We start from the raw sequence: 21242 nt of genomic DNA, 5'->3' as shown, positions 1-21242 counted from the left end.
GTCGGCGGCGGCTGGCGGTGACCGCGCCTCCCTCCGCAGGCGGACGCCGCGGGCATGGACTATTCGTACGACGAGGACCTGGACGAGCTGTGCCCAGTGTGTGGGGACAAGGTGTCCGGCTACCACTACGGGCTGCTCACGTGTGAGAGCTGCAAGGTGAGCAGGTGCGGGCACGGGGCCGGGACGCGGGCCCCGGGCAAAGCTGACCGTCCCCTCCCTACCGCAGGGCTTCTTCAAGCGCACGGTGCAGAACAACAAGCACTACACGTGCACCGAGAGCCAGAGCTGCAAGATCGACAAGACGCAGCGCAAGCGCTGTCCCTTCTGCCGCTTCCAGAAGTGCCTGACAGTGGGGATGCGCCTGGAAGGTGTGTGCAGCCCGCCCCGAAACCTCCAACCTTCCTGGCCAGCGGAGGGAGCAGGACTGGGGCTGGAGCTGGGAGAGGGGCTGGGAGAGTGTCGCTGGCCCCCAGGCGAAGTTTCTGGGACTAGGCGAGCTGCCCCACAGTGATGGTGGGAGCCAAGGAGGGCCCATCTCAGTGGGAGAAGTGCTGGCTGGGCCCAGGGCGCCTGGGAGTGGATGCCTGCTGCTGTCCAGAATTGGGTGAAGTATTTCATTTGCCCAAAGGGGCACCAGCAGGAGCAGGCACACCCCGCCAACACCCCACACCAGCCAGAGCCAGAGCTTGAATCCCTTTACCAGGTCCAAGACCCAGGGCTACCACATATAGGCTCTGGGACAAGAGCAAGTCCCGTAACCTCTGTGAACTACAGGCTCCCCACCTGAAATCAAAACGGGCTGAATAGTAGTGCCTGCCTGCCTCCCTCCTGGGTTTCTGTGAGGAATGAGGGAAATCGAGAAAAACTGAAGGTGCCTGGTCTATAGTAAATACTGCACAGCTTAGCTATTTTTATTACCATTATATTTTCTATTATTTATCCACGTCATTTTCCAGCCTACTCATCTGTCTGTCTGTCCCCCTGAAGGGTCACTCAGCTCAGTCTCCACTGGTGGGTGAGATTCCTCCGCTCTGAGCCAAGCCCTGAATAGAGAACAATCACCTGCAGGGTCGGGCCACCTCCATCTCCCATCCCCACTGTTGCCCAGAGAAAGGAGAGGCCTCGGCACTCTCTCCTCCACCCCAAAGGTCCAGCCAGGCGGTTTGTCCAGCCTACAGCTGTTAGCTAAAGTGTTGTTTTTTGTTTTGTTTTTTGGCTGAAGTTTTTGAACACTGGAGAAGGGTCTCTGAGGGCTGTGTACCTAGAACAGGGGCTCTGGACAGGGGACACCCTGGCCTGACCTCAGATCCCACAACTCTGAAAGCCAGAAAAGCTGGTGGTGGCAGGACGTTGTGTCGAAGCTCTCCTTTCTCCTGCTCTCTCCTTACTCCTTCCTTTCTCAGCACCGGAGGGGGCTGAGGTCCAGCTGCAGAATGCACCTGTTGGGTCTGCCTGGCGGCATTCTGGGCCAGGCAGAGGGATATGTGGTCAGCAAGAGAGGTTTGCTTCCCCAACACAGAGCAGAGATCAGCCCCAGGCTCGGCTTTGTAATGGGTCAGCTGATAACCAGTTGGATCCTGGGCCCCCTCTAGGCACAGAGCTGACCAGGACCCTTATCCTGCCAGCATGTCCCTGCCAGGCCCTGTCACTGCCAGAGCTGAGCCCCAGGAGATCTCAGCGGGCCACCTAGAGGAGAAACTGCATGGGGGTGGGGGGCTTGATTCACTCAGCAGGACACTGGAGGCAAGGACAGTGAATTCTGCCTGCATGAGGCCAGGATCGCTTCCTGGAGATGGGAACACTGAGGCGCAAGAGGAAAAAAAATGGTTTTGTGACAGAAGAAATATCAAAGGCAGGGTGGAAGAGGAAGAAGGGCCAGGCGGAGGACTAGTGAGTGAGTAGAGAGAGAGAGGGAAAGGGACCAAGGTCTCACTGTGGAGAACCTAGAAAGTGAGGCAGGGCCTTGAATGCCAAGCTAAGGAGAGCGACCTCGCTCTGGGGGAGTGGGAGCTGTGAGAGGATACTGAGCAGGGGAGCGGCGCAGATCTGTTCGGAAAGATCTGCAGCAGGGCAGTGTGGAAGATAACCCCGACCCTCTGCTCGTGCCCACAGCCGTGCGTGCTGACCGCATGCGGGGTGGCCGGAACAAGTTTGGGCCCATGTACAAGCGTGACCGGGCCCTGAAGCAGCAGAAGAAAGCACAGATTCGCGCCAACGGCTTCAAGCTTGAGACAGGCCCCCCTATGGGGATGCCCCCGCCTCCTCCCCCTCCTCCGGACTACGTGCTTCCCCCCAACCTGCATGCGCCTGAGCCCAAGGGCCTGGTATCGGGTCCACCCGCTGGGCCACTAGGCGACTTTGGAGCCCCAGCATTGCCCATGGCCATGCCTGGCACCCATGGGCCCCTGGCTGGTTACCTCTACCCTGCCTTCCCCAGCCGGGCCATCAAGTCTGAGTACCCGGAGCCCTATGCCAGCCCCCCACAGCCTGGGCCACCCTATGGCTTCCCAGAGCCCTTCTCCAGCGGGCCGAGTGTGCCTGAGCTCGTCCTGCAGCTGCTGCAGCTGGAGCCTGAGGAGGACCAGGTACGGGCTCGCATCGTGGGCTGCCTGCAGGAGCCAGCCAAGGGCCGCCCTGACCAGCTGGCGCCCTTCAGCGTGCTGTGCAGGATGGCAGACCAGACCTTCATCTCCATCGTGGACTGGGCGCGCCGTTGCATGGTGTTCAAGGAGCTGGAGGTGAGTCCTCCTCCCTCACGCTCTCCGGGCAGCAGCAACGCCTGCCCTCTGGGCTGCCTGCAGTCCTCCTCCGCCACCTCTTGGATTCGCTGTCCTGCCGGCCAGCCTCAGGCAGGCAGGGACAGGGAGGCCCCACCCGAGGCTAAGGAGCCTTTTCTGGTCCTTGAAGCTTCCCAGTTGCCTTGCTGAGCCCCACCCACTCCTGTTCTGCCCTCTCGTTCTGTTTCTGAAGTCTCTGTGGCTTCACTGCCCCCTGCTTCTTCGGTCTCTGCCTCTGTCTCTCTTTGTTGTCTCCTCCTCACCCCTTTGCTTGTCTCTGCCTCTGGTTGTGTTTTGTTTTGGTATTGGGAATTGCACTGAGCTGTATCCCCAGACCCTTTTATTTTGAGAGAAGATCTCACTAAGTTGCCCAGGATGAACTCAAGTTTGTGATCCTCCTACCTCATCCTACCAGAGAGCCGGGGTGACAGGCGTGTGCCACCATGCCTGGCTTGCTTCTGGGTTCTATAGTCTGTTTCCCTCCCAGTCTGAGTTTCTGTAGGCATCTCTTTTTCTGAAACTTAGGCTCCTTGAAAGGACTGCCTGGATCTTGTCTTATCCCTTAAGACCCCAGCCCAGTGTCGGGAGAGAATCCAGCCCGTCCTGTCCTCCCATTCAGGGAGGCTGCCAATCCCTGCCAGCCTCCGGTGTCAAGACCGGCCTCTTGGGGTCTGAATGTGGATGTGTGTGGCCCTGCTCTTCCCCAGCTAGGGCGAAAGGTCTCACTGGTCTGTGCCATCTCTGGTGTGTGGTAGTTGCTTCTGTGTGTGCACGTGTGCCTGCAGGTGTCTGTGTGCTTGTATGTGTGCAGTGGGAGCTGGGTGGCCAGAGGAAGCAGCCTCCTCTGCCTCAGAGCCTTTCTTCTCTGGAGTTAAGGCACCTGAGGGTACAATAAGCAGGACAGCAGGAGGAGAAACTGAGGCCAGACATAGGGAAGAACTTTCCATCCATCTCGCCTGGTGGACATTGGTCCAGAGACGTGAGAGTTGCCTCTCCAGTGCCCTGGCTCCCTATGAGGCCTTCCCAGAGGCCCTAAAGTCCTGACCAAGGCTGGGGCAGCACTTGTGAGCCCAGGCCTATCAGCATTGCCTTTCCCAGGTCAGCCACCCTGGCTGTTCTGGGGATTCTGTAAACAGCAGGGTCTGTTGCCTTCCCTGCCGGGGCCATGGCAGCCTTGAGTGGCATTGTAGGTACTGATGCCAGCCAGACCTGGGCTTCCTCTGGGCGCACTGCCAGATGGGACAGGGGCACTGCCTGCCCTGGGTGGCAGGGAGGGGGAACAGGTGGGACATGGACACCCTGAGCCCTAGAGCACCACAGGGGCCTGAAGGGTACTGCGGGATTCTGGGAGCCAAAAACTATTGGCAGTGGCTTCAGCTCTTGAGTGGAGGGCATGTTGTGGCTGAGGCCTGGGGATGCCTGTGTCTGCACCCCAGGCCCCTCCCACTCACCTTTCTGGCCCACCTTACTGATGGAGCAGAAGGCAGGTGTTGGATGCTTCCCTGCCTTCTATCCTACTCGGGCTGAGGACCCCAAGGCTGGTGGGTTGGTTGCCAGCTTCCCCTGCTGACTTCCCATGGAAGCCCCATGCAAAGGGAAGGAGCAACAGGCCATTCCCAGCCTCCCGACCCTGGATGCAGAGGCAGGGCACTTCCTCTGGCTGCCTTCCTGGTATCTCGGGGTTTCACGCAGGATGGGAAGGGCTTTTGTCCCAGCTTTGCTGAGTGTTTTTTCCTGCTTCTGGCTTCTCTGTGGCCCAAACCTTCCTGCTTCCCCTTCCCAGAACCTCTCCTGCATGTAGCCCAGGCCTATGACCCATGGTGTCTATCTCAGTAAAGGAGCCTTGCAGATAAACACCAGCCCAGGCCCTGCAGTGCCTCACAAGGCCATGTGGACATTCTTCCCCACTGGCCCAATGAGCCTTGGGCTCGTATATGGTTGTAGAGCCCATGAGGGTCCAGACAGGTGGGAGGATGCTGGGTATTCCCCACTGTTCTCTTGGGTCCAGCATCCAATTCCCCTCCTCCAGGTGGGTCTCAGAAGACAGAAGAGAGCTCTCTGGCTTGCACAGGGCAGCCGTGGATGGGTGCTGGGGACACTGGGGACCCAGGGAGCTGCCAAGCTAGAGCAGAAGACAGACATGCATAGGTGAGGCCAGTGTAGGGTAGCCAGGCTCTGAGAATAGTGCAGGGAGACAGAGGGAGCCAATGGCCCTGAGAGAAGATTAAGGGCATTCTGGGCAGTGGGAAGAGGATGAGTGGGGGCCCAGAAATGGTTGCCCTGTGAGGCAGACTGGAAAGGTCTATGGGGTGGAGCAGAGATGGAGCGTGAATGGGTCCTGGGCAAGGGTGATGGCAGGCTGCCAGGGCCAGCCGGGCCCCTTATGCCAGGACAGGACCCTGAGCTTTCTGCAGAGGCCCACCCGGCCCTCTGTGGCACCCATGATATCTTACTACTCAGGAGGGAACGCTGGGGTCTCAGCTGGGCAGTCAGGAATGTGTCTGACCCCAGCTCCAGTTTCCAGAGGCCTTTCCCTCCTCTGTCCTCTTCCCCAGCTCAGTTGGCTGTCCCTCTGTCTCCATGTCCCTATCTCTCACAATCTGAGTGTGTTCTGTGACGGCAGCAGAGAAGTGAACCCTAAAGACCAGAATCAGAGAGACCTGGTGTCAGGTTCTATGTCTGCTACTTAGAAGCATGTGACATTGGGCAAGTGACTTTGCTCCTCTGGACCTCGTGTTCCTCATTTTATGATGGGAAGAGTTTAAATACTGTTCACTCCTGGGATTGTTGTGAGGGTTCAGTGAGCTAGGACGGGCGAGGAACAGTCCAGGGCACCTGGGAAGGCCCATCAGTGGTCTGTGGTTCCTGTCCTTCCTGTCCCCTAAGCACCATGTTCTTCATTGTACATCTGAAGGCTTGTCCAGGCCTGGCTGGAAAGACAGCAGGCAGAGCTGCCCAGTGTCCATGCTTCCCTGTGCATCCTATAAACCCGGGCCCAGTCCCCCTGGGATCCCAAAGCAATGTGCAGAAACCCACCTTTCCCTGCTGCTCTGCAGGGCAGGGGCTGGGGCAGTCAGCTCTCTGGACAGTTTTGGAAAGGGCAGGACAGGATCACTAGTACAGGGAGGTGCCCAATGACCCGTCTTGACATTGCTCATCCTCTGTGTCCCGTCTGAGGCGCCCACTGGTAACAGATCGAAACCCCCAGCTCTGTGGTCTCCTTTAAGCCACAATAAGTGTCAGTTCTGGCTGACAAACGACAGCCCTGCAAGGCTCACCCAGGGACTGCCATGGCCGGCCTGTGGCGTGTCAGCCACTGGAGAATTACCGAGCCCCTGGCCTTCAGGTGCCAGATGGATGAGACCCCAGGGGCTCCGGACGGGGCTGGAGGAGAGGTCAGCACGGCACCCATAAATACCCGCACCCGACGCAGGCTACAGAGTCAAGGCTCTGGGGAGATTTGTGGCCATCCTGCAGGAGGGGTGGACCAGGCTGGCCAGGGACTCCAGGGCCCCTGACTGAGAAAGTCCTTGCTCTCAGGGTGGTAGGGACCCTGAGGGGAGGGAAGAGGAAGTAGGGAGAAACGCTTAGGAGGAAGAGACTAGCCCTCTGGAGTTCAGCAGGGCTCTTGGTCACCTGCTTTCCTGTGGAGATGGCCAGCAGTTACAGCCCTCTGGGTTTCTTTTAAGTAAAAAATCTGTGTGTGTGTGTGTGTGTGTGTGTGTGTGTACACGTACATGCATGTACACACAGTGGTTGTCATTTTCGGAATCTATGTGCCCACCTGTCCATCCCAGAAGCAGTTTAACTCTGGCAGGAAAGTTTGCTTGGCTAATGGCCGGGGCAGTGACCCCAGGAGAGCTGACCATAGGACCACAGAGCCCTTGGTGACCAGCAACATGTGTCTATGTGTTTTTTGTCACCCAGAGAGGGAGGAATAAGCTCTCCTACTTTGCAGAACAGGAAATGAGGGCCAAGGAGGATGTGGGGCCAGTTGAAGGCTTACACGGGGCATGGTGTCCAAGCTCGGGCATTGCCCTGCAGTTTTCTGCCCTGGCTGGCCCATCAGCCCCTGAGGTCTGAGACAGCGTCTGCTCCCAGGGCCGGGCCAGCTGGGTCACTGTGACCCCTCTGCTTCTGCCTAAACGCAGCCTGCTTATCTCCAAATTCCCTCTTATCTCTTCTCTCCCACCCCTTCCTCCAATCTGGGTGCAAGGGTGTCTGCTCCCAGCTCACCGTGGGTGAGGGGCACAGCCCAGCCCTGCATGGCCTCCATCTGGGTCGCACAAGGTGGGCCCGAGTTTGCCAACACTGAGCTCTAGGGCAGGTGCCTGCCACCTGGGACCCAGGGTCCCCCAAGATGGGACATCTGGCTGCACAGTGCTGCTAGGGTGGGTGCTCCCTGTGCCCGGCCTCCCTCATGGGAAGGCTCCTGCCTCAGTGGCGTGGGGTAGGGGAGGTGAGGCCAGTTGAGGCCCAGCCTGGCCCCTGGCTGGGTTTCTGCATTTCTGTGGGGCTTTAGTGAGGGAGAGATGGCAGTGGCGGATGGGACAGACGCCCACCTTCCCTCTGCTCGTGGCCAGGCAGTCTGTGTAGGGCTGAAGCAGGCTCAGCTGCTCACTTTTCTCTCCCGCACTTTCTTGCTTCTCCCAGACACGGGCCCCAAGGATCCCCTTGGGGGAGGACACAGAGGCTGGAGGGAAATCTGTCCACTAGAAGAGAACAGTTTTTAGACCCGGGCCAGGTTCCATGGGGCCTGGGGCTGCCCCACTGCTGGGCCTTAGGCTTGGAGAGGGAGTGGCTGCCTTGCTAAGCCGTGTTGCTCAGCAGCCTCCTGGAGGGCTTCCTAGAGGAGGTGATGGGCTGATTCCTACCTGACTGGAGGGGAGGGGTCAGGTCCCTTTTTCCACTCCTAGTGGTAAAGAGCAGAGATCTGGAGCCAGACAAAGCTGTGTGACCTTGGAGACTTTCCTTGACCTCTCTGTGCTCCATTTCTTCTCTCTATAAAGAGAACAGTAACTGAACCAACCCTGTAGGGTTGTGGGGCTGCAGTAAAACAACTGTTGTCAGCACATTTGCCTTCACCACGGGGCTGGCTGTGACTGTGGGTGCTAAGAGGAGCCACATCCGCCCTGTGCCTCTCTAGAAGGGTTCTTCTGAACACCCAGAGAGGCTTAGTTTGTCCCTGGAGGTTGTGGACCTGCAACGCCAGCTGTGACCCTGGCCTGGCTCTGCCTCAGAGTTGCTGGCAGTCTTTGGGTGGTACATTCTTCGTCTGAGAGGAAGGGCTTAGGTCAGGAGTGCCTGGCTCTCTGTAGTTCTGGGTGGAATCTGCCATTGTCATGCATGTCCATCCCTGTTGGGCATGGTGACACACATTTGTAATTTCAGCATGGAGGAGGCTGAGGCAGGATGACTGCCCTGAGTTGGAGGCCAGCCTGCACTACATAGTGAGATCTTGTCTCAAAAAAAAAAAAAAAAAAAAAAAAAGTCCACCCTGGCTATAGTAGAATGCAGTGACCCACACGGCGGTCCCCGCCCCGCTGCCCCACCCCTGAGTGCACTCTTTAGCCTGGGTCTTCAGAATGTGTCCCTTGTCACCATCCTATTCCTGCTTTAGTTTTCCGGCCGCTGCCCTCCACCACCCACCCCTGTTATGCCCACGGGCCAGACATGCCTTCCCCCCTTTTCTAGGCCTAAAATCTCTGCAGGGGACCCCCCCACACCCATGGCTCCTTTTGGAGTGGTTGTGACCCCAGGCCAAATGGGCACCACGTTAACACGAGTAATCACCTTTCCAGAGGACTTCCTGGGACATGAGTCTCTCACACTTCCTGAGTGCTGCAGAGTGAGCACTTGGCCCGCTTTCTGGAGTGCCAAGGTGCAGACAGGATGGGGACTTGCTTGAGGCCACACTCCTTGGGGTGGGCTGGGTTGGGCTGAGGCCAGGCATGTCGAGCCCTGAGCACCTCTAGTGCCCTGACCTTGTTTCTTGGGGCCGACAGAGCACAGAGGAGTGGTCACTCGCCTGGGTCGCATACTCAGCCATCTCTGAATTGAGCGCTAGAGTAAGAAGAAGACCGTTGGTCCCCAGCTGACCCCACGTGGCTCCTCCCCACAGGTGGCCGACCAGATGACCCTGCTACAGAACTGCTGGAGTGAGCTGCTGGTGTTTGACCACATCTACCGCCAGGTCCAGTACGGCAAGGAGGGCAGCATCCTGCTGGTCACCGGGCAGGAGGTGACTGACTCTGCTTCCAGAATTCCCAGCCCTGATGCAGTCCCGAGCTTCTCCAGGGCCACTTTGGGTGTCCTGAATTCCCCAAGCTCAGGAAGCATCCACAGGCCAAAGCTCTGTGAGGCCAGCCCTGGCCTGGAGGGCATCCAGGTGTGGGATGACCAGAGTGGCTATCGGATAGCCCTCGGTCTCCTAAGAATGGATCCAAACTAAAATTGGAGTTGGTAGGGTAATCAGAGGTGACGGGTGGCCCAAGGCTCTGAGAAGGGGTTCAGAATTGCTGCTGGGATCCAGGAGCCAGGTAAGGTAAAAGGTGAGGCTGCAGGGCTGGCTGGGGTCAGCAGGCAAGACCTTGCAGCTCCTAGCTCTCGAGTGCATGAATGAGTGAAGGAAGGAACGAACACGCAGGAGGCACCGCAGAGCGCAGAGCGGGAATCTGGGTCCCTTAGGGCAGAGATATGGAGGAAGAGAGCAGGAGCCACAGGATGAGGTAGGAGGAGGTAGCAGGAGGAGAGGTGGGGGAAGCCCTGGCTCAGAGTAGAGGGCTGGGAGGAATGCCTGTCGGGAAGGGCCCCAACCGGGAAGTGGGTGTGCAGGACAAGGAGGGAGGGAGAGGAGGTGGTAGACATCAGGGTCTCTCTTCCCTGTCCCCCATCTCTGGTGGCTCAGGCCATAAGGGCCACGGGCCAGGGACACTGGTCCTAAGAGAGTGACTCTGGGCACTTTTGAGTGCTAGTGCAGAGCGTCAGATGGGTGTCCATGCATGGGTCAAAGCCCCGTAGCCACACAGATGTTCTGTGCATGCACACACCTACATTTTATTGTGCAGATCTCTCTACACATCCAGGCGTGTGGGTGTCACACATACACACATAGGTGTGCATCCATGTTGCCCAGTGACCATCTGAGGGCAGGCGGGGTTGGTATGCATAGATGTGTGTGCCTTTGCATCATGGAGCAGTGACAGCCCTTTGGACGTGTGTGTGTGTGTGTGTGTGTGTGAATATGGGCTGTGACCAGGTGTTGTGATCCAGTGTGTGGGGCACTCCCCGTTCCCCAGCCGGATGTAGCCCTCACTGCCTTCTGTCCTTCTGGGCCTGGTGGTGGTCAGCTCTCCTGAGGTGCCCACCTGTCTGGCGTTGCCTGCTGCCATCCGTGGCTAGAGCCAGGAAGGGCCTTTAGCAGGGGCAGCCTGGATGGGCTGCAGGGCTCTGGGCACAAGGATGTGGGGGCCCTGGTCAGAGCTTCCTGCCCGTACCTTTGGCTCGAGCACCTCTCCTGGCACCCAGGTCCCCTGACCTGTGCCCTCTTGCCGCCCAGGTGGAGTTGAGCACGGTGGCTGCCCAGGCTGGCTCGCTGCTGCACAGCCTGGTGCTGCGGGCGCAGGAGCTGGTCCTGCAGTTGCACGCACTGCAGCTGGACCGCCAGGAGTTCGTCTGCCTCAAGTTTCTCATCCTCCTCAGCCTTGGTGAGTGGGCTCGCGTCAGGGGTGGATAGGGCCCCTCCTGCAGTGACAGGGTGTGAGGGCTGCTGCCCCAGGGCCTGGGCACCATGAGACTTGTCCTGTGTGGGACAAGGAGCTCTCCTGAGAATCCACCCCAGATCGTGCCTGACACCTGCAGAACTTGGCTTTCTTTTCCCTGGCTCCCCTCTGCAGGCCCTGCTTTTCCTCATCCCCTGGTCCACAGGGTCCTGAGATGGTTCTGAGCTCTTTGGAGCCCAGACCTCTTTGCCCATTCAATCATTCACTCATCCTGCAAACATTTGTGAGGATCCGCACTAGGCAAGGCCCTGGGGAAGACACTGAACAAAATGACCACAGCTCCCTGTGTCTTAGAGCTGACTCTAGGGAGGGAGATGACAGCGTCGTGTGCACAAGGGACCTTCAGGGATTAGTGAAAGATGTGGTTAGGAAGAGCGTGTGAGGGGGAAGGAGGACCCCGGGGGAAGGCGAGTCCGGCCCACCTGCTGGATCCTCCCCACGCCCTCCTGCTCCTACCCAGCCTGTACCCACGAGTCTCCCGGCTCCCTCTGGGTTCTCGGCACCCAGCAAACCATTGCCAGTGCAGGCCCTACTCCCACAGACACTGCACACCCTGGGCGTTCCTTGCTTCCAGTCTGGGGGAGACCAGCATCCCTGTGCCTAGGGCTGGTTTAAAGACATGGGTGTGGCTCGGGGAACTGGCATGGGGAGCAAGGGCTTTGCTTGCCAGGCTTCCTGGAAGAGAGCTTTTTGAGCGGGGTCTTGCAAGATAAGTAGAAATTTTCTGGGTGGATGAAATCTTGTAGCAGAGCAGAGGATGGAGATGGGATGAAGTTTGGAGCAGAGGAGAGGAGTGCTTCTCACCTGGGAGGGGCAGGATGGAGGTGTTGTCTTTATGGCAGTTGCCACTGTGGCCACAGTCTGTCAAGGGGGTACTCAGAGTGGGGGAGAGGGAGGCACTGGGAAGCAGAGAAAGGACTGGATGAGCAGAATGTGGGAGACCAATGGGGGAACTGGGGGTGCCCACCATGGCCCCGTGGCTGGGGACAGTGGTTGGGTCGGTCTCCTGACTGACTGGATGGGCTGCCTTGACACCTGCAGGGCCACTGTGGGGAGAGCCAGAGCTCGGCTGGCCGCTTAGCTTTGCAGGGGCCCCACCAGGCTGGGGGCTGGAAGGCTGCCCTTACCCGTCCATGTGTCCCCAAAGCTGTGGGCTCTGAGCCCTGCACAGGCCAGAGCTGCAGACCGTGGCTGGAGTCCCCACGGGCGGGGGCATGGGGCCTGCAGGGTTGCATGTGCGTCTCCCCACGTGTACGCGTGCTGTGCATGCACACTGGGTTTTTGTGGGTTGCATCATGTGAAGAATGAGTGCACCAGTGGGTAGTGACGGGACATGGGGAGTATGTGGGATTTAGAGGTGTGGAGTGGTGCCTGGAGGTGCATGGGATTCGAGTGTGGGTTCTCAGACCCAAGGAGATAAATTAATGTTTTTTGTTTTTTTCTGGTACCGGGGATAGAACCCAGAGCCTTTGCACTGAGATATATCCTGGCTCTTTAAATTTTTTTTTTTTTAGTTTTGAGATTGAGTCCAATCTCAACTTGCCATCCTCTTGCCTAAGCCTCACACAGTGCTGGGCCTCCAGGCATGGCTTGGACAGTAGTTCTGACAAGGGTCCCTGGAGAGGTCTGAGGACGGGTGGTGGGAGAGGGCCCCATCTAGGCTTGGGCACCCCCTGAAGAGCCCAGCCCCTCTTCTGCCAACCCCCTGGCACTTGGGAGTGACAGGCCCAGCCCAGAGCTGGCGGCCCCTCGGGAATCCCAGGCCCTCAGTGGCTCCCCTGACACGTGTGTGTGCTCGGGGTGAGGGCAAGCACCGGGGTGACCTCCAGGAGTCTTAACTCTTCTCTTTCTGCCTCGATGCCCTTGCGCAAACCTTCCCTGCCCTGCCTCTATTTCCCCATCTGCAAAATAACCTCCTCACTGGCCATTACTCACTGCAAAGGGGGGATGAGAGAGTTCCCTCCGCCCCTCCGCCGCCGTGTGCCCCGGTGTGGTAGCATAGTCATCCTTATCGAGCCGACAGACAAATGGACACGGTAGTAAGGCAGCAGCTCCCTCGTGGGCTCCATCTTTGTCCCGTGCCGTGTGTCCGGCTCGGGTGGGCAGTCCAGAGATCCGGTGAGCTGGGCTGTCAGGGGCCCTGGAGCCACTTGTGCACTGAGAGAGGAGGGCTTCTTGGATGACGTGCGTCTGGGCTGGGTGTTGCAGTAGGAGTAGAAGTGTTCTGGGCAAAACAAAGCCAGCACAGCATTAAAGCCTGCTTGAACCAGACTGGAGGCACAGTTTGTGCAAGGCTCTGGGGAATCCTGAGAGCTCAGGGCGACTGGTGGGGGCCGCGGTGGATGGGGCTGAGCTGTGTCAGGCCTTGAACACCAGGCCAAGTTCCTTGAACCTGCCTTGGGGATGGATGGAGGCTGGAGCAACAGGATCTGATTTGCATTTCATCAAAGCCCTTCCGGACTGTGGCTGTGGCTTGGGCAAAGGACAGCAGGAGGGTGACAGGGGCCCTGCCAGAAGCCAGACCTGGGGCTGGGGGACAAGGACCCTGGAGTCTGGAGCAGAGGGCTCCTCCCCTGATCCCACCAGGGCCACCAGAGCCCGCCTCGAGGGAACCCCGGATCCAGAGAGGACGGCCACCAAGTGGCCTGGGGTCTCGAGCTGGCGGGCCAGGTGCCTCCTCAGGCGGCCGGCACCTCCCAGGCGTGGGCAGCCCGGACCTGCGTGCAGCCTGCTGTCGCCCACCCACCCCGCCGCCCTGGCGCGCACCCCTCCTCCTCCTCTCCCGCCTCTGCAAAAGGGTGCCATTTGGCGTCTAAATAGCCGTCTCAGCGGGCTTGGAGGCAGGTAAGGAGGTTTAATTAAAATTAGTGCCTCTCTCCTGGCAATCGCGGTATTTATGAAGATGGGCCCGGCGGGCATTGTTCCCCGGAGGACTTAATCGAAGCTTAATGGATTGACCTAACATTCGATTTCCTGATTTCCATTGAGGCGCCGCGGCAGCATTCCCTTAAGCGTTTGCAATTTACCCACTGCTCCCCGCCAACAAAAGGCGGCCTCAATAGCAGCGGCACTCGAGGGGCCATTGTACGCGGGGGCGCCTGCCTGAGTCACCGCTATTGGGACAACATTCTTTATGCCTCGCTGGAATGAAAGGATTATTCAAATATTCAATTAAACCGTGAAAAGGGGGCTTTTCTGAGATCCTGGGGGCCTCCTAGCTCCGCAGTGCTGGCGGGCGGCTCAGGCTGCGGACGCAGCAGCGGCTCCACCGTGCGCTCCCTCCCCGCAGCGCCCGAGCCCAGAGCTGGGCACACAGGGCGGGGCCGGTTCTCAGCTGCCTTATGGGGCACAGATTCATTTGTCCCCATTTTGCAGATGACGGGAGACTGAGGCAGCGGAGAGAGGAAGTGGCTTGCATAGGGCCACCCAGCTGGTGGGAGGGGAGGCTGGGACCCGAACCCTGGTGCTTCGAAAGGTGTCTCCAGACTTTTGTGAGCCCTGCTCTGTGCCTAAGGAGGGAAGGGCACCTGATGTCTGGGATGCCCCTGTTCCTTAGAATCTGCACAACTCACCCTGACTCGTGAGGGTCTCAAGGTGAGGGGCCATAGAGTCTGAAGCCCAGAGCAGCCTCTCTGGGGGGACCAGGACCCCAGGCGTGGGTCGAACGGAATGTGAAGCAGGTCCCACCCCTCAGAGGTGGCTGAGCTGACAGGAGCTCCCAGTGCTGTTTGCCCACTGTGATGGGCTCAGGCTTTGGAACCAGGGAGATGTGAGTTCGAATCCAGGCTGGACTCCACTGGGTGGCTCAGGCCTGTCCTCACCCTCCAAGGTGCCTCTCTGCTATCCCTATCTGTGGGGATTAACTGACAGGTTCAAGGTGTCCTGAGGGTGCTGAGGAAATTGGATCCGGACTCTGGGATGGAAGCCACCAGGACTGTGCCTACATCCCCAACCTGTAGCTGACTTCGTGGGGGTCCTGGGGGGGTCTCCGTCTTTGGGGAGCCGGCAACAGAGGGATGCATGGAGGGGGGAATCTGTCCCTGAAACTGTCCTTGTCCTGCACCCCCCTGCGCCCCACCTGCTGTCCCTGGCGCACTGCTGCTGAGAACAGTAAATCCTGGTAAAGCCAAGGCCCTGGTCCTCCCAGCCCCACCCACTCCTGCTCTACTGCAGCTTCTAGCCAGTTCTCCAGCCCCCACTCTTCTTCTTGATGCCTTTGCTGCTGTGTGGCCTTGAGCTGATCCCTGTCCTTCTCTGGTCTTCCGTGGTGAATTGTCAGGAGCACAGTGTTAGGGCCCTTGCCTAGCCCCAGGGATTGTGGGAAGTGAGGACGGAAGGGACAGGACTGGGATGTGGAGAAGTTGGGAGTGGGATGGGACCCATAGGCACCTCCTGCTTCTAGGAGCCCAGCCAGGTGAGGTAACTTCCCAAGACTTCCCTTTGAATGGGTCTGGAGCTGGCCAACCAAGCAGGTAGGTCTGCCACACACAGTCGAGTGATTTGTTCACTGCACAAGGGCATCAAGTCAGAGGAAGGAGGACTGGGAGCTGAAATCTAGCTGTATCTCTGCAGAGGAGGGGGAAATTCTTTCTAATTGATACGAAGGTGTCTTATGGGCTCATGATGACCCTGGAGAGGTGGAGAGGAAAATGACCCTGGCTCCTTTCTTCAAGGGAGGGTGAGCAGGCCTGGGGAGAAGGTGGAGGGCAGCACCCACAGCCAGATCCGCCATATGACCTGGGCCCAGCTCAGGTTTCCCTAAATCCAACTTTGGACAACACAGGCCTCAGCAGGCGCCCTGGGGGCGGCCAGGGATCAGGGTTGCCAGGGTGCCAAGCTTTCCTGGCGCAGTGGGTGTTAGGAGGGATTACGGGGCAGGGGCTCCCCCCACAGCATCAGCCCCAGGCCGAAGGTGGAGGGAGGGGGATAGGTGACCACTTCTGAGACCCTAGAAGATGGCCAGGCTGGGCTGGGCACAGGGACAGAATGGGGTCCTGCCAGGCAGGGCATCAGCAGGAACAGTGGCCTAGTGTTGGCGGCCTGCAAGGGGGGACAAGGACTTGGGTGACCGGAGTCTCCTCTGCTGCCCGCCTCCACCCCTCCTCCCGGAGGAGGAAGCCTTTGGAGTCAGGGCAGGGCGAGCAGGGTCCCTGCTCCTCATCGGTGGTTGGAATTTGGACCCCCATGGGCATGGTGGGTTCACTCCAAAGATACTTGGGTCTTTTGTTTGTTTTTTGAGGCAGGGTCTTGCTGTGTAGTTCAGGCTGACCTGGAACTCACTAGGCAGCGCAGGTGGGCCTCCAACGCTGGGTGGTCCTCCTGCCTCAGCCTCCCAGGTGCTTGGGATTATAGGTCTGTGCCACCACACCCGGCTCCCTCTTTGGGTCTTGAGCAGACAGGGATGAGTCCTTGTGCCCCTCAGTCCTCCGCAGGAGTAGTCGCTGGGCCGCACACAGCCCTCACCCTCGTCCCTCCCACTGGGAACCGTTCTTTCAGGTCTGCCAGGATCTTCCATAATGATCTGCCTCCGGTACCAGCTTTTTATATTTAAATTTTATTTTTCACGGTCCTGGGCACGGAACCCAAGGCCTCCGGTGTACCTGGCCAGCGTCCTGCTTCCTAGCGCATCCTCTGAACCCAATCCCTGTAAGGGGCTGCGCTGTAGACTCGCGCATGCGCGTCCGTTCCCTCCAGCCCGCCCCGCTCTAGCCCAGTTTGCAGACCCGACCTCAAGTGTTCTGCGCGATTTCACGGCCAGGCTGGGGCGAACACTGACTGTGTCCCCTACTGCCTGAGAGGGAGCTCCTCGGGCCGCGGAGTTCTTGCCGGTCCTGGAGGAACCCAGAGTGCCATTATCACCGCCCCTGGGGTACTGCTCTCTCCTATGGTGATGATGGTGACAGGGTGGCTTTGGCAGCGACAGTGGTGCCAGCCATGACCAGGGCTGTGGTGAGAGAGAAACAGTGCACTAACGCCTTGTGACCTACGTGTCATAGCCTGTCCTCCTGAGTGTCCCCTGGAGCTGATGCTTGGCACCTGCAGGACAGCCTCGCAGGGACTATTGTCACCCCACTCCCGATGAAAAACCAACTGAGTGGCTGAAGCCACACGCCCCGAGGTGCACCCGGCGAGGCTGACACCGGTGCCCAGGGATGATCAGCATCCATCGCCACCATCATGGCCATGACAGCACAAGTGACACTGGTGACAGCAGCAGTGGTTTGGCTGTTGACAGCGGCTATTGGTGGAAAACACAAGAGTGGATGACAGTGAGGGTGGCAGTGTCTCCGCCATGGCGACAACTCGGTGGTGGCGATACAGCGACGAGGGACCTGTGGTGGGGACGCCCTGGGCTTTGGTGGCTTCAGGGAAGGGGGTGCCGGCGGTGCCAGTTTCAGTGTGGGCCCAACCTGACGGGGGTGGGGACAGGGACCAGCGGGTGACAGAGCACCTCCCTCCGCAGATGTGAAGTTCCTGAACAACCACAGCCTGGTGAAGGACGCCCAAGAGAAGGCCAACGCGGCCCTGCTGGACTACACGCTGTGCCACTACCCGCACTGCGGGGACAAGTTCCAGCAGCTGCTGCTGTGCCTGGTGGAGGTGCGGGCCCTGAGCATGCAGGCCAAGGAGTACCTGTACCACAAGCACCTGGGCAATGAGATGCCACGCAACAACCTGCTCATTGAGATGCTGCAGGCCAAGCAGACCTGAGTGGCCAGAGGGGAGGCCCCAGCCTGAGCTAGGAGCTGTGTGTGGGACAGGCAGGGCCTGGCTTAGGGGGTGGCCCTCACCTGCCACCGGCACTTACCTGCCACCCAGAGTGCCCCAAGGAGGCGGCTGCCAACCATCTCCTTCCCCTGCTCCCAGCTTCTGCCCTGGAGTCTGAAGCACAGGGCAGGTTGGGGGAGGAAGTCCGGGATTCCCTGGGGGGCCTCGATGTCCCTTGGGCCAGATGTCCTCCCTCTGCCCTGTCCTGGGATCAGAAGCAGGGGAGGTTGAGTGGGTGTCAGCGGGGGAAGGAGAGGGGATCTGCAGACCCGCGCGGAGGGGAGGGAAGCCCTCTGTTTTGTACACTAGAGATAAGTGGGTTTGCTAAATTGGGCAGGGGCTGTTGGACACTTGAGGGCCAGAACACCTTCTCCCGGCCCTCAGCCCAACTCACTTCCGCAGGGGGGGCTCTGATCCAGGGTTTTGCTATTGACAACCTTCTCACCCCTCCCTCTGCCCTGCCCAGGAAGAAGTTCCGTACAGTCCACATCCCACTTGCCCACCTGGCCAGCTGGGCTGGGGCTAATCTGCAAGGGTGTAGCTGAGAGGGGTTCACCTGTCTTTCTTTCCCAGTCTCCTAGACCCTCCTGAAAGGCGTGTGTGCTGGAAGGCAGGGACAGATTTGAGGACTGAGTGGGACTTGGGGGCTAGCATCAAGTACAGGCCCAGGCTTCTTCCCTGACTCTGCTCTGGTCCCCAGTACCCTGGGCTGGGGGGGCTGGGTCATTTTTCTGAGTGCCCTGCCACAGTCAAGAGACCTGTGCATGTCCTCCGTGCCACTAGTGAATCGCTGGGGCCCAGGGGGCTCAGTTTTATGGGTGGAGAACGGCTGAACCCAGGAGGGCACACAGGTCCCTGGCTGCAGGCCTGGAAGTAGGCCTTAGCACCCTGGCCTCCTCCGCTTCCCACCCTGCTTCTGCATTGCTGTTGCAGCTTGTGCTGAGCCTGCCAGGTTGGGCGAGGCTGGGCGCCCCTGCCCCTGCTTTCTGCCTCCCTATCTGAGCCCCCACCTCAGCCCCCCAAACCGCATGTCCCTGCCAAGGCCAGAGACCCACATCCCTCAAACAAGAAGTGCCCTTACGAATCTCCCCAGTCCCCGAAACCCTCAAATAAATTTTGCAATTAGTTTCCTGTTCCCTTTGCCCGTGTGCTCTCTGGGGCCAAGGCAGAAGACTCCAGGTGGATTTGGGGGCTGGGGTGGGGTCGACACGCAGACAACCTTTGGTTCCAAACTCTGGGGAGGCAGGATGGGTTATAGGTGCCGAGGTGAGGGGACACCAGGCACCTTGAGGGTTGGGCCCCTGGGGTCCCAGCCTTAGTTCCAGCCTGGCAGCACCAGGTCCCCCACGCGTTCCCTCCCTTGCCTCACTGACCCTCGTGTCCCTGGAGCCATGGATTCCCATCCAGAAGGGGAAGGTGTCTGCCAAGGGGGGACAGAGCCCAAGTTGGGCCCTCCTCTCAGCCCTGTCACCAACCTGGCTGACTCCTCGCCTCCCCCCGGGTGTGCTAGGTGGCAGCAGCAAGTGGGGTGACATTGAGGATGCTTGCTTTGTCCCAGGCACACAGGTTGGTGCCTAGCCTTTGTCCTGCTGTGCCACCTGTGCTTCAAAACCACTTCTGCAGGTGGCAGCCCCAGATGACAGATGAGGAAACTGAGGCACGGAGGAGGGAGTGGCCCGTCCCAGGCCACACAGCTGAGGGATACAGCTACCCAGCATGCACAGCTCCATTGTCCTGATCACCTTTACCAAATGCAGGGCCGCTCCTGGTCCTCACAGGACTTCCTCGCAAATGCAAAGTCATCTCCCCTCGGGCGAGGCAGCAGTGACGACTATGGAAGGAAAAAGGTGACCCTCTCCTTGCCACCTGCAGAAACAGGGTACTACCCAATCTTGTGAGGAGATTCTCGATCGGATTATAATCCAGTGTGATGGAACTGCGCCAGATAAAACGAGGAAGTGATCAGTTCTATTCCTGGGGGGTCAGGAGAAAGGACAGGAAGGTTTTATAGCTGAAACACCATTGAAATTGGGTTTTCAAGGATTCCTAGGAGTTCACCACCTGGAGAGAGGTTGGGGTGGTCCAGGCAGAAAGAGCAGTGTGAGGGCAAAGGGACAGAAGGAGATCAGCAGGTAGTGTTTGGCTGCAGAGTGAAAAGGGCAGTGGGTGGGTACAGCACAAAGGGGGCACCTTGGGATCTCCTCACAGTTCGCGGGAATTGAACTCGAGTCCTTGCGCTTGCAAGGCAGGCCACCGAACCGCTGAGCTAAATCCCCGGCCCAGGAGGCCTCTAAATGAGAAGGGGGAGAAGTCAGAGCACAGGAAAATGCAGGCTTTCAAGGGCCACCCAGTGCCCAGCCCAGATTCAGCCTCGCTGTCCCCGTTAGCAGCGGTGCTTGGCCTGAGCTCCTTCTCCAGATGAACTCGAGTCCTTGCGCTTGCAAGGCAGGCCACCGAACCGCTGAGCTAAATCCCCGGCCCAGGAGGCCTCTAAATGAGAAGGGGGAGAAGTCAGAGCACAGGAAAATGCAGGCTTTCAAGGGCCACCCAGTGCCCAGCCCAGATTCAGCCTCGCTGTCCCCGTTAGCAGCGGTGCTTGGCCTGAGCTCCTTCTCCAGAGGCACTCAGTGTGCCATCCTGTCCAGCTGGGGCCACCAGCTCGGCCTGCCTTCTTCCTGCCACCTCTGCCTGGCAGGGGCTCCACTGCCCTGGATCCCAGCCTGGCACCTTCGAAGCTTTAATGTGGTTGGTAGGCCAGGGTATCCCGCAGGTGTCCCCTGGGTGCCTGGAATGAGACTCCAGAGTCCTAGGCTTGTGTGGTGGCTCAGCCTCCCTGGCCCGGGCCCAGGGTCTTGGTGTGTTCTCACACAGCCCCCCTCTGCCTCACCTCAGCCCTGGGCTCTGCCAGAGTTGGAGTCCCTGGACCCCTCGTTTCCTGGCCCAGCCTTGAGCCAGTGTGGGTGTGACGCTGGGTTCTAAACCCTGAGACATCCTGGACCTCTCTGCTCACTGCCCAGGGCGCCAGAGACTGGGGGAAGAATCTCAGCAGCTGGGGCCTCGCCCCTCTGCCCCCCTCCCTGCCGCCCTTGTGCTGTGTGAGTGGGGGCGCACCCCAGGTCTGAGGCTGGAACTGTTCTCTTCCGCATGGGAGGGGAAGGGTGGTCCTTCCTGCGTACTCCCAGCCCTAAGGTGATAAAGGGCTTGGGGACCCCAATCCCAGGGGTCCACCACGGGGACCAGGCTGGGTCCCAAAGCAAAAGGGGCTGCTTCTCCTCCCACACACCAGGGAACCTGGCGTCTCTATCCCCTCCCAGGCCAGGAGGATCCCAGTCAGGGACAGCACAGACTCCAAGTGCGGTTTATTACCAGACACCGGGCAGGACACGGGGCGAGGTGGGGTAGGCGCCTCAGACAAGAGGAGGGGATGGGGGAGCCCAGCTCCCGGAGGGGCCACGCCCCCAGGGAAGGTGCAGAGGGCTGGTGCCGCCTGCTGTCCTCTCTTGGGATGGCCAGCTGCACCTCACGTCCAGGCTGGGCTCCGGGATGCGGCCCCAAGTCCTGCCGAGCTAGACACCTGCGGGTGGGGAGTGGGGGAGGCCGTGGGTGGGAAGCCTTGCTCAGGTCACCCCGGCCAGCGCCCCTCAGGGCCTCTCGGAGCCTCGATTTCTCCGTCTAAGGCCTGCACACCTACGGCTCTTAGGAGGGGCATAGTGGCACCTTGAGGGACACACATCGGGCAGCTCCCCCACCTCTGCCCAGGCCCCTAGTGGAGGGGGGCGGAAGCCAGCGGCGTCGCGAGGCCGGGGCTAGGGCTGGGGTCCGAAGGGTGGGGCCGAGGTGGAAGCGGCTCCGTTGCTACGAGCGGCCCTAGCAACGCACCCATTCAGAAGAGACAAAGGCGCTGTCACTTGAGCGC

The 21242-nt window shown here is 59.5% G+C and overlaps 2 protein-coding genes across 7 annotated transcripts in view; one reads left to right on the top strand and one right to left on the bottom strand.

Moving 5' to 3' along the window:
• The window catches only part of Nr5a1 (nuclear receptor subfamily 5 group A member 1), a 24089-nt gene extending 5635 nt beyond the window's left edge, over positions 1 to 18454 (top strand). The window contains exons 2-7 of the mRNA XM_010613517.2: positions 40 to 156; positions 227 to 368; positions 2113 to 2738; positions 8899 to 9018; positions 10336 to 10483; positions 17022 to 18454. Of these exons, the coding sequence (XP_010611819.1) occupies positions 55 to 156; positions 227 to 368; positions 2113 to 2738; positions 8899 to 9018; positions 10336 to 10483; positions 17022 to 17269 (1386 nt within the window). The 5' untranslated portion in view covers positions 40 to 54 and the 3' untranslated portion in view covers positions 17270 to 18454. The remainder of the gene's footprint in view (positions 1 to 39; positions 157 to 226; positions 369 to 2112; positions 2739 to 8898; positions 9019 to 10335; positions 10484 to 17021) is intronic.
• A 2157-nt stretch (positions 18455 to 20611) lies between these two features.
• The window catches only part of LOC104854872 (adhesion G-protein coupled receptor D1-like), a 6116-nt gene continuing 5485 nt past the window's right edge, over positions 20612 to 21242 (bottom strand). For 5 of the 6 annotated variants that reach the window (XM_033758969.1, XM_033758971.1, XM_033758970.1 and 2 more), the window contains one exon: positions 20612 to 20900. The gene's annotated coding sequence lies outside the window, so the exon portion shown is untranslated. Of the gene's footprint in view, positions 20901 to 21013; positions 21185 to 21242 lie in introns of those variants that run through there. The other variant, XR_778228.1, reaches the window with a different exon arrangement.

This window comes from Fukomys damarensis, unplaced genomic scaffold (assembly GCF_012274545.1).
Source record: "Fukomys damarensis isolate Sample0158 unplaced genomic scaffold, DMR_v1.0_HiC HiC_scaffold_36, whole genome shotgun sequence".
Taxonomy (NCBI): domain Eukaryota; kingdom Metazoa; phylum Chordata; class Mammalia; order Rodentia; family Bathyergidae; genus Fukomys; species Fukomys damarensis.
Note: the sequence above shows the minus strand (reverse complement) of the source record. Positions and strands in the feature narration are given on the sequence as shown.